This window comes from Cydia splendana, chromosome 10, assembly GCF_910591565.1.
Source record: "Cydia splendana chromosome 10, ilCydSple1.2, whole genome shotgun sequence".
Classification (NCBI taxonomy): Eukaryota; Metazoa; Arthropoda; class Insecta; order Lepidoptera; family Tortricidae; genus Cydia; species Cydia splendana.
This window is the reverse complement of record NC_085969.1, coordinates 6,969,052-6,982,060: the sequence shown is the minus strand read 5'-3', so window position 1 is coordinate 6,982,060 and position 13,009 is coordinate 6,969,052. Positions and strand designations below refer to the sequence as shown.

The window sequence follows — 13,009 nt, the reverse complement described above, 5'->3', positions numbered from 1 at the left end:
TGATGATGATGTAATATAGACTGATAGTCTTCATAAAAAGTCGTGTTTAGAATTAGGATCATTGTTGTAGAAGTGTTTCAGCCAGCTATTTATCTTATAATAATATAATTAAAGCAAAATTTGAAGTGTTTTCTTATGTTTGCTGGTTGAATACAATGGTTTATTTCATTGAAAAAGACAGTAGAAAGACAAATAAATAACTTATGAACTAAATATATCTATGAATAGTATTATTATAAATTAAAACTAACAACCCTAAATATATCTAAAATGCAACAAGGAATATAAAAACTACTGATAGAGGCCTCCCCGCGCTACCCCCGGCGCAAAGGTGCCCATCACACTCGCTGCGTTACCGCGCTGAATTGCGATGGAAGTAGGTTTAAAATATAAAGCAAACTATAAATCGAAACTTTAACTTTTACAGATACTTGGTAATCCATCTACAACTATGATTTAAAATGAAACATCTGAAGATCCGACCTGGAAGTCCATTTCTTGGCACTTTCTCCTTCTTATGTTTTTCTGCTTTGTATAATTTTCTCTTCTGTGATTGTGTTTACGATCACATTATTTATATTCCTAAGAAACTGCAAGTTCTTTCTTCACTTGTCCCTAACTATAAGTATACACATATGAATGTGTATCGTCGGACCTCAATTCTTTTTTTTTGGTGCTCATGAGAGCACCAAAAAAAAAGAATTGAGGTCCGACGACACCGCTGCTTAAAAAACGGTGACGTTACGGAATCGCAGTGACGCATCGTAATTGTACTGTCACGATTTTAACGCATGTCCTCCATGTGAATTCGTAAAGTTTACGGCACGTCACTGCGATTCCGCACCGTCACCGTTTTTTAAGCAGCGGTGTGTGGAGCATGCGATAAAAGCGGTACTTACGCTTACGATGCGTCACTGTGATTCCGTAACGTTACGGTTTTTAAGCAGCGGTGAAGTCGGGCCTTTATCCAGTTAAAGGAGATTCAATAAAATCAATTGAGAGTTGGGACCTTTCCTTGCAACGGTCAATCGTAAATCATTGTGTGTATATTATGTTATGTAGGTAGGTATCTATGATGCAATGTGGAGCATGAACTTTCGTTATCTTAGGGAAAACGTATGTAATAAAACATTATGCGCCGTATAATAATAAATAAGTGCAATAATTATATTAATTATTATGTTTATATCATTATATCGGAAGCCACGCCTCTACTGTTTACAATTGGCACATTGACGTCATTTAATTTATCTTGACACTTGATCTAAGTAGATCATTATGTAATTCTAGCAAAATAAAAGACAAACGTCAAACATCAGTCATTAACTCATTATACGTATTAAAAATTAAAGATAATCTTATTGATACGGTTTAACACTCCCTGGCACTGACTAAAATAACCGACTTGGTTTCACATAACATCTCAAAACTTTTTTGTAGTAGAAGAATTTCATTGCGAGACTTGCATCTTTTTAAGTACATGTAATGTTTTTGATGGTTTATATTACATACTAGGTATTAGGTTTTCTTTCATGCGGCACTAAGGTCAGAAAAATGTATTTTCCTCGCTAACAAGGTTTGTTTGCTTCTCGTACATTGAGTCCCTCGTCCCTCACAACGTTCACGCTACGCATACGCTTGTAACTCAACATCGGAGCCTTTCGTTTGCTTGATATTTTACTTTCAATGCAACTGAGCACGAGTGGCAAACAACAATAAAGAGATCTTATAAATCTAATTTTAAGTCCGTGACTGTCACATCGCTATTAAAATGTACACAGTGATGTTCAAAAATGTCTGAACATGATCGAAAGGGTCTAAGCATAGATGCCGAGTACCTAGCGATTTAAGAGCGCATAGTAAATAAATTATAGTTGTTTAGGTACAAAAAACAGTATTAAGTTGTATCTAGTATCTAACAATCCCGTATCCCGTCTTTATCACAGCAACGACAAAAAACTTAAGTAGGTAGATCGGTAAATGAACCTCTTATCTAACCCAACACCAACACACGTCGTAGATTAAATACTTGATACATCGCTCCAACCCAACCAGTTATCCAACGGCCCCCGCGTTGAACGTACTGCCGCGCTTCTTTACTTCCAACTGTAAAATGTATCAAAATGGTCGTTTCTAAACTCGAAAAATGCCTTCGTAACTGTAAAGTGACAGAGACTATAGCGTTATTCGTCGAACCTAATCATCCTAAGCGGTTTTTTAAATACAGTTGACCAAAGTTTTACGTTCCGCCGTTTGGAACACTTTAAAACTTGAAATTGGACATTTAAAGTTCGAAATTTGAAAATTGACTCAATAATGGCGAGTAATAAATACGCGCGTGTTCATTCGTACGGGAGCATGAGCTCAAGAAGTGACGACGATATGGTGGTGCATTCGCAACTCTACCCTTATCCGAAGAAAATGGTGGTGCAGCGAGAGATTTTGTATGAAGAGGAGCATCCTCCGTTCCAACCTTTAATAGCCACTGAGAGGTTGTTTGGAAAGACTCGTTTTACTTTTCTGCTGCTGAGTTATGTGGCGTTCTACTTTGTCTATCTGATTTCTGGTGCATTGGTGTTCTCGGCTTTGGAAGCACCCATGGAAAACCAGGTGCGGTTGGATGTGATCAGAGCGAAGCAGGATTTTATAATGCGGCATCCGAATATTTTAGGTAATTATTTAGAACTTTTTTAATTAATCAAATAAGCGGGTACCTAGATTAATTTAATAGCAAGGGTAGCTCAAGTCAAAATTCTTAACTTGTCAATTACCGCCACATTAACGAGTAGGTAACTTCTTAACTTTGTGTCCGTTGAAATTTGAATTTTCAAATCTATCTAGGTTTTTACTCGTATATTTTGAACAGTGTGAACAGTTTTCGTAAATTTTCAATTACTTATTACTTTGCTTAACAAATAATGTCTTGTCAAGTTATCAACGACTTCAGTATCTTAGGTAAGTACCTACTTAACTTAACGATTTCAGGCAGCTTGAACTTGAAACTCAAATTGCTTCCAACGTTCAGTGAACTCTTCTCATTATCACCTTAAGAGTCAAGTAAGCGATAGGAACTCAGGGCTATAACCGCGAAAATCGAAGTTCGCAAATTGCGGGCATTTTTCTCTGTCACTCTAATAACGCGTTCATTAGGGTAAAAGAGAAAGATCCCCGCAATTTGTGAATTTCGGGTTTCGCGGTAGGCCCCCGTTGCGTTGCGTACGCGTCCCCTACGGAAGGAACAAACTTTATGGGTTTCACAGTTTCGGTCAATGAACTGTAAAGTTTAGTAGGGGATAGAGGATAGGATAGTATGTATGCAAGAGTATAATCTGTATCTTTAGGTATTTAAATGAAAGTAAACAAAATCTACCCTCAATTGGCTCCTTAAGCCAGTTGAGCGTAGATGACAACATTACGCGATCAAATAATGTAGGTTAAAGTCAGATCGTTCAGTGACTGATCCAGGCAGTTTTGTAATTGGTCGGTTAACCATTAAATGTTATAACTACCCGAAAATTTACAAATTGTTTGTTTACTTTTATTTAAATACCTAAAGATACACACTATAGGTACAGTCGACGACGAAGATATGTTTACACTTTTGCACCTCAAAAAATGTAAACATATCTTTGACGTCGACTGTACAATTTAGTAAAAAAAATATAACTTAACTTCTGTTCCATTTCTATATTAAAAATGTATCTGCTATTTAAATCCATCCATAAACACGTAAATCGTAAATGACAGACAGGTTGCTTAGAATCACAAATGTGCATGTTGCGGAGAGTTTTCGAAAAGTTGGAAAAAATCTCGGAAATTTCACTGGAAAGAAAGAAAATAAAAAAGTTTTTGTTGCTGCCACTGTTGGGAAACCTTAATAAAAATAAATCATTTTGGAAATAGACAAGTTTCCGGTATTTTTCTATGTGGAAATTCCCTAATTTTGAAAGCTTTCCAACGACACATCAGTACAGAATGGTACTTAGCACTTTTAAAAACTTTGGAGTTATATAGGTACTTAAGTTTACCTACTAACTGCTTACTCCACATATCTATTTATACTTATATTATAAGTTGTCTTATATATATATATAAAGGTTATTACCAATGTTAACCTACGAAGGTTATGACCTGACACTAGTTTGTCTAGGTTAATTGTAATTCTACCCTTTAAACGAATCTGTATCGTATTGCGTACCGTAAAACGGGGTGAGTAGGTTTCGCGGGGAGAGGTGGGTTATGAATGGGGAGAGAAGCTTTGAGAGGGGGGTGAGAAGGGATTTTAAGGCTACTGCTACAAAAATAATGTATTCCAATTTAAAATGGAGCTATAGTAATATGCATAATAAAAAAAAATCGATCCAACAATCTTCCAAAATCACCTTTGTATGAAAACCCCTCTCACCCCAAATATGAGGCACTACGTGGGTTTTCCTCTTTATCGTCAAAGTTATGAAATGGAACTACCCAAAATAAAATAAAAACTAAAATACAAACGTCCGGAACACTTATTATATAAACCATTCAGTTTTCATATGTAAAAATAAAATGTTATCGAGGTTTGAATTTCAGTTTTGACCCTACTCACCCCATTTGACGGTATTATGTAACATAATCTATTAAGTGTAATCAATTACTTAAGGCACAAAGTCGCCATTTCTTAGTTAGTACAGTCATACAGTGGATAAATTATTAGTTAGGGGTCATCCATTAATTACGTCACATGTATTTCAAGGATTTTTGACCCCTCCCCCCTCCTTGTCACACTTGGTCACATTTGGCAAACCCCTCCCCCCTGGTGTGACGTCACATTTTTTCAACGAAATCGGCAAATCGAATTAAGTATTATTAATTTTTTGTCAAAATATTAGTAAATTTATAACCCAAAACTGATTATGAAAAAAAATTAAACTAATAAAAACGATTATCGTTCCAAAAACTTGTTTTTGAACTGTACAGTAAATAAAATTTTGGTTACTGATGAAGTTAAAGTGACGTCACAAAGTTTGTGACTCCCCTCTCCCCCTTGTCACAACATGTCACATTTTCTTGACCCCCTCCCCCCCCCCCCCCTAAACGTGTGATGTAATTAATGGATGACCCCTTAATTGAAATGGCTCATTTTGTGACATCAAGTCGCCGACAAATGTTTACACCGACAATGAAAAGCCGTAGTTACCTATTTAGAAATCATAATTTTGTCAAACGTTGTTTTAAAAACTGAATGTTTTGTCAATTGTTGTTTGTGTAATGATTGTCCACCAAATTAACTTTTTGTTGAATTAGTAACCCTTATTCTAAATACATTTTAACTTTACTAGAAATACTTAATATTAAATTGATAACAATGAATGACAATGTACTAAGTTGGATCTGTATCCCCACGCAAGCCTATCAAAAGACCGGGCGGATTTATAGGCCCGTGAAATCCAAAATGGAGTCACAATGTAATACTAAAAATATAATAATTACATTTCTTAAAATGGAACATTAACTCGTTCGCCGAACCCACAAGGATTGTGAAAAGCCTCAACTGGTGGGGACCTAAAGGTGCCGGTTAAATAAACTAGTCTTGTTGATTTTGGTACTAAAGTAAACTTAGCAAAGCAATCAGACAAGTTAATTCAATTCATTACCTATTCTGATTTTCGCAGTTAACCGAATTGAAAGTTGACGTGAAAGGACGATTTAGGGCACGTTGAGGCTTCTAAATATATTGTTCTAATCAATATCCAGCCAGCTTAAGCCCTGTTGGCCATCTATCAACCTGAAAAGGAGGTGGATGTAATATTGCCTGTGAAAATGTAGCAAAATTGGACATTATCAGGTCAACTCTGGAGCCATATTTTTTTCGTTTTCAGTGAGTAAGATAAAATAACTTTTTTCTATAGTTCGAACATTTTTCTGTAGGTGTTTGATATAGATTTATATAAAATATTTTTAGTAGGTATGCATCTCTGCACTCTTACAACATATCATTCCACAAAATAGCAATCATAAAATATTCGTTGTAAGAAAAGAAACAAACGGAAAATAAGTACCGATATAAAGATCAAAAGCAAGGACACTGTCACTCAAAGAAACCACACAAAAGCCCATTTCTTTTACGGCCTTCTTGCTACTGTATATTTTATACCTACTGTTTATTGTTGTTTTTTGCTACAAAAATAAATAAAAACTAAAGGAACTTTGACATGCAGTACTTAGTAATTAAATCTGTTGTCAAGATGTTAAGATGTTATGTGACCGGCTTGATAAGACACGTTCAAAAATACGTAGTAAGTACGTAGGTACCTAGATATAGGATTTACATATATTCTCATTAGTACTTTAGTACACTAACTAAACCATATAGATAAACGCGAGACATGTAGAGACACCTAAGGTCAACCGGGATAAATGCGTCTCTTGTGGTAAATGCGTCTTTTGAAGATATCTTTGAAACGCAACATATTACAACTAAGATAGCCATCAGCATTAAAAGTTCAGTGACCACACTCCGAACAAAGGGTTGCAATTCTAAAATTTTCCGTTTAGATTGGATGACATCTTTAAAAGACGTATTTACACCAAGTGACGCTTTTATCCCGGTTGACTTTACATTATTATGTCATCGACTGCACTTCAATCATACATCATGCACGAATAAATTATAGCTTATGCACGTACATATATACTCGTATACATATTATACAGCGTGGAGACTTCTACAAGGTAGGGACTGGTGCCCAAATCACGCGAGGTTTTTTCGGCTACTTTTTGACCTTCTAAAGATCCCAGACGGGTCAAAGTTGTAACGTATTTGAAACTTTCATAAGTTATTCTGCGTTTTTAAAGTAAAAAGTTTCTGAAAGTGCTAGTGGCAACATTTATCTTATTACACTTTAATGTAAAGATACCTATTATATATCTTCTTTAACACAAGTTTTGATAGGATTATTATAGGCTAGTACTACCTATACCGTGTTTAAATGCTTCATTATTCTAATATCTTTCTAATCTATCAATTACTTCAATTATGAATCATTTTGTGTAATTGTGTCACGAATCGTTATCGATTTATAACGTAGAAGATTAGATAACATTGATTGCTACTACAACAATACGAGTCGAAATTAAACAACAATTTTATTTGGAGTTTCATCTATAGCTATACTAATAGTTATCTATTTGTCAACAAGCAATGGATCTGAAATATATAAAACTACTTTATAATAAAATTAAAAACTAAACTAATCGAAATTAAAATACGTCTAAATAAGGCCCCCGCGGCATTGTGCCAAAGATGCTGGCAGCATTCCCTCGCTGAATGGCAATGCTAACTTATAGGAATACGATCTAAGATACTTCACCATGTTAAAACTGGTAATTGTATAGTATTATTGTTGCCGTTTCCTTTTCGGTGAACAAGTTGGGCTACAAAGCATGTCAAAAAAAATAACTCGCGTATAGTATTTAATACCTATGTAAATTTCAAAAACCAGCAACTTTCCTTTTAAAGTGGCTACCTAATCATAAAATATAGTAAAGTGCTATTTTGGTTTGTTATTGAACCAACAGAGAGCATTGACACACAACCAAAATGTTAATGACAAAATCTCCCTCTAACCTAAAAACTCGAAACTTGCTTAAAATAAAGTCGAAACTACTTTTATAACAACCGGTTATTTATTTAACTGCATAGTTATGCATCCACGCAACCAACCAGATTCCAAAACTGATTGCTAGAGGACAGAATTCGTGAACTTTAATTATCAATAATATTATCAAAAGAATGTAATCAAACATAAAATTAGGTGAAAAAATAATTAACTGCAGACGTTGCTAAGCAAATAAATATTTCGAAAGAGGAGGACCTAACTTCGTCGGGATTTTTTTATGTAGGTACAGCAGGTACCTATCTATGTACCCCGATTTCTAAAAGACGAGATTGAAAAAGTTAGGTGTTTATTCATTTAAAATGTCCCGATATAATCAGCTCAAGATTTGATTACTATTATATATTTATTTATTTTTAGTGAATTAGTAAATAAAGGTCATAAAATATAATGATAGCATAGGGGCTATTCATAAATTACGTCATTTCAAATTAGGGGGGGGGGGGGGTCTGGACATCGGATGACGGTAGCATGAAGTAGGAGGAAATGGGGGCATTTGAAGCATGATTTTTGGATGATTATAGGGGGGGGGGTCAAAAAAAGTCAAAAATCGATGACGTAATTTATGGACAGCCCCATACCTACTGTTTGTAGACAAAAAAATACATCGTTGTCTGAGTACCCACAACACAAACTTTCTTGGGCTTGCCGTAGGACTTAGTCAATTTGTGTAAGAATTTACAATTTGTATAGGTAATATGTATTTATTTAATATTTATTTTTATTATTTATTTTATACTTGCCTATTTTGTTCCTAACTAGAGAATAGGTGCTTCATAAAATAAACTCATGTCATTTGCTACGAAGATAAAAATGAAATGATAGCATAATGAGACAGTTGACATTAACACGTATTAGTGATAAGCAATAATTATTGTTAATTATTAGTTAAATTACACACATAAACTAATAGAAAATATTTTATTGAATATGAGAGTAATAACAACTGCCTTAACCACTTTGGATTTGGTAAGTATACAAATTATTATAAGAATTTAATAAGGTATTTGGTGAGGGTCAGTCGGTCCTCGGCCTCGCTAGGAGTAGGCACGGGCGGCCGATTGCCTAGTTTACATTTGGTATATGTATTTGTTTGAGGTGTTATATTAATATATGTTATTACTATCTGGAGGCTAAAAATAGTTATTTATTGAATGATTTTAAATTATTTATTATGTTTTTTTTCGTAGATACCCTCACCAATGCGTTATTAAATAATACAATTTGGTAGGTATAGTTATACTTAACTCTATATCGTGACTGGCGTCTGGGCAAATAATAAAATCATTAATGCATTACAAGTTAAGTAAATAAATAAATTTCTTAGAATTATTAAAGACCATTATCTATAATATATGTTTGTTTTGATTGCGTATTTGAACTGACCTAACTATTGAGGCGGAACGTCACATAAGGTCATCAATATTACAAGGTTAGAATGTTGTTTCTACACGATTAAAACTAGAATTAGTCAAAGATTAGTTAGAATTAGTTGCAGGATGCGGGTAACGTGATTGGTCCCTTTTTTGACAATCTGTATGAAAAAAAAAATAGTACTTACCTACCTATGTTATACTAGAAAAAGTGTTCCTCAACTTTCTTCCTAAGCGCTGCTTGAATCGTCTCTTTAAGATGCAATTGCATAACTTACCTATCTATATTGTCTATATGCGTAACGTACTATCAGTCCGATGTTTGCATTGAAAGAATCAGACTCAAAAACTTTAATGCTAATAAACCTTGATCAAAGAAAAAATGCTGCTTTCGCAGAGGCTAAAATCTTTATTGTTTCCGGGCTCGTGTAGTTGAATACGTAAAACATTTCATTCAATATATGGTCGCGTTTCAAAATTGTACACAATTTCCGATCTTATTCCATAAACTTAAAGTCTAAAACGTTGTATACGGCTTTTGGAGTAGACGAGCCCTCGTAACGTCCGCATTACGGTCCACTCTAAAAGATTCATATTGTATGAAGGCATAGGGTTATTACTGCATTATTCTTGTATTACGCTAAAACTGATATTTTGAACCAAAAAGGCATTATGAAACTCAAAGGAACATACGACATTTTAGGTTAGCGCGAATAACTGGTCACTCCCAAGTGTCGGCGCCCTCCTAGGTTATCAGGATACCCCCTGGACACAGCTTGAGCAATTACTTTATGTAATATATGCTCTGATAGGGCGGTCATGCACGCACATTATCACGTGTCACCCACTTGTGTATGATTGGTGGGTTTGCTGTCTGGAAGATTACTTATTGCTTTCTTGCTAATTGCGAACTTTTCGAGAAATAATATAATCTTCTATTCAAGCTTAGGCGGTAGATTTATAAAAGATGTAATCTATTTATCTATCTCAATAAACCCTCATAAATGAATTTAGGGTTCAAGTGAACAAGAGTGTGCTTTTAAGGTTTGATGCTTAAATATGCAATTCACTAACCTTAAATCTATCCAAAATGCTCTTATAAATGCATAATGCACTGATAGAATAAATAATAATAATTTCAGCCTAAATATACCTATATGTCCCACTGCTGGGCACAAGCCTCCTCTCATGCGCGAAAGGGCTTGGGCTTATAGTTGGCGACTACCCCACGCTAACCCAATGCAGATCGGGGACTTCACATACACCTTTGAATTTCTTCGCAGATGTATGCAGGTTTCCTCACGATGTTTTCCTTCACCGAAAAGCTAGTGGTAAATATCAAAGGATATTTCGTACATAAGTTCCGAAAAACTCATTGGTAGGAGCCGGGGTTTGAACCCCCGGATTGAAAGTCGGACGTCATATCCACTCGGCCACCACCGCTGATAACATAAAAAACTGAAATTTTCTGCCGCTGCATTCAGGCTCTCCGGTTTGTTTTCAAATTGAAGTACCTACATACATACCATTCAAATGTCACAATAGATAACATGAAATTAATCGCTGTCAGGAAACATTTATATTTTATTGATAATCTCACGAAAAACATTAAACATTGTCGACGCGGCCAACGCGACCAAATCGCAAAATCCATCAGCTGTGCCATTAATCACGGAATAACAACAATAACGCAACTTTATGATGAGCACAATGGCGCCGCGAATGGAATGGCGGAATGAAAATTCCATTATTCATGGTTTGGTACTAGGCGGTATCGAGGTGAAATTGTTCTGGATAATGTTATTATCGGTGACTGGGCATGAAACGATGAACCTGGGACTCAGAGAATTACTCTTTTATTTGCAATAGTGAGATAGCGATTTGCCTACGATGTGTCATAAGAACTACCTACCACACAGAAATAACGAATCTTCGCTTATTTATATACCTACGGATCAAGTTTATTAATTTTAAGGATTTTAATGGAGTAGGTATTTAAAGGAGTTAATAAATTAAAGATACAAAATAGTTGTGTATTCTACTAATACATTTTGATCTATTTTCTACAATGTTAAACAAATAAAAAATATACGCCTGTAGCCTACAGATGTAGTGCATAATAGTTTTCCATCGTATTTTCTCGATAACGTTCGTGTTTGTCATGCTACTTCAGTCAACGTCAGTACTTTTTGTACCGAAACTAACTGAAATAGCAAGATACGTTCGTACGTTTCTGTGAAAATACGATGGAAATAGTAGATTGTTAACCAAGGGTTGAAAGGCACCCATTTCTGTCGAGGTAGTTTGGCGCTCGAACGCAGTGAGAGCGCCAATAGTCCGAGACGGAAATGGTGCCTTTCACCCGAGTTAAACACTCTACTTTTCATATCGAATGCGAGGAAACCAAACAAGACAAGGCAATTTCGCAAAATCAGTAATTGAAGTACCCAATAGACCTTCGGCCATGATTTTTTTCCTTAGGACTTACTTGCAATCGGAGACTTTACATGTGTGAAGATTAATAACCCCTAGCGAAAATCATTTAGTTTGCAATATTTAGGAAAACACACATTTTTTAACAAACTGCAGTAATTTTAAAATGATTTGTTCATTATAGTATGAAAATCAGCGGGATTGCCTCTTACTTTTTAATTTTATACTTTTTCGTTCTACAAGCCGCAACACACTACCGGACCGCACCGCGACCTTGGTGCGCCGCACCACATAATAACATAATAAAAGTATTTTAAATATTAAATAACAATTTAATTAATAATATAAGAACATTTTATGTTGTATTTTATTTTATTTTCATGAATATAGTGCTAAATAACTTTAAAAACCAATTTAATATCGTACAAACGTTTAACTGTGGCTGTATAAGATTCTGCCTTTGCTCATTTACGCAAGTGTAAGGTTTAAAAAAATATTTTTGGTGTATTCCTTTTGGTTCCCGCCTTATGAAATCGAGTAAATAAAATTCATCGAAAGAAATCAAGAATAATTTGTTTTTTACAATTTACTTACATATTTTTTTTAAAAACCAGGATCTACGTGGGATTAGTAAAATTAAACAATTACCAATTGTTCCAGGCGAGGAAATAAAGACTATTTTTCCATTTTGTTTCCACCCAGTTGTTCGTGGGACGGGGACGCAGAGGAGTACACCACTTTTCTGCGCTAGAGCATAAACGTATCACTTTCTGCGCACCTTTTAGAACAACAACGACCCACTTTCAGAGCATGAGATATGAAAATATTTATGCACTACCTACATCTGTACGTCACTTATAAAATGTTTAAGTAGCTCGTATTTTCATTTTTTTTCGACTAGTAAAATAAGTTTAGAAAATCCAGTAAGTATCCCAAAAATTGTAGTCTTACCTGCTCTAAGTTTATATCCCTTAATAGTACCCTGTGTCCTAAGGATGTTATGTTACAGACCCGATATTACAACAATGTTTTTTTTCGCAATCGTCTAAATAAATCCAGGTAAAGTTTATTAATATAAATCGGTGCCAAGCCCCCGTTATTTCATTAAACGGCCAACTTGCAGCGCGTTCTGTTGCCAACTCATTACTTTATTAAGCCAAAGCCGTTGTTTGGTACACTCAGCAGCAATAGTTGCTAAGCGGGCGAGGTGTTCAAATTGATCTTGACGCGACTTTATTGTTAAGAGAATAAGAGCGCGTCAATAAGGTAATTTTGAACACCTAGCCCGCTTAGCAACATCTGCTGCCGACTGTACGCAGACGTGTTGCCTTAATCCCGGGGTTTCAGGAAAAACACTGAAATGCCTAAAGCCTATTTGCAAGTTGGAAAATTAGTTACTTTTTTTATTTAAACGGCTGTGGTTTTAACTGCAGCTGGTGTAGTGTATTTGTTAACATATAAAAAAAGTGCTTTTAAAAGGGACAAAGTAATAGCTTTATGACCGTAAAAAATTAATTAAATAATTTCACTTGTCAAATTTTAGGG

At 35.1% G+C, this 13,009-nt stretch overlaps 1 protein-coding gene across 5 annotated transcripts in view; it reads left to right on the top strand.

The window, feature by feature from the left end:
* LOC134794182 (potassium channel subfamily K member 1-like) overlaps positions 1-13,009 on the top strand; it is a 101,665-nt gene that overhangs the window by 81,656 nt on the left and 7,000 nt on the right. The window contains exon 1 of one of the 5 annotated variants that reach the window (XM_063765912.1): positions 1,981-2,671. The exons of the other annotated variants lie outside the window; for them this stretch is intronic. Within the exon in view, the coding sequence (XP_063621982.1) occupies positions 2,317-2,671 (355 nt within the window). The 5' untranslated portion in view covers positions 1,981-2,316. Of the gene's footprint in view, positions 1-1,980; positions 2,672-13,009 lie in introns of those variants that run through there. 5 annotated transcript variants of the gene reach the window in all.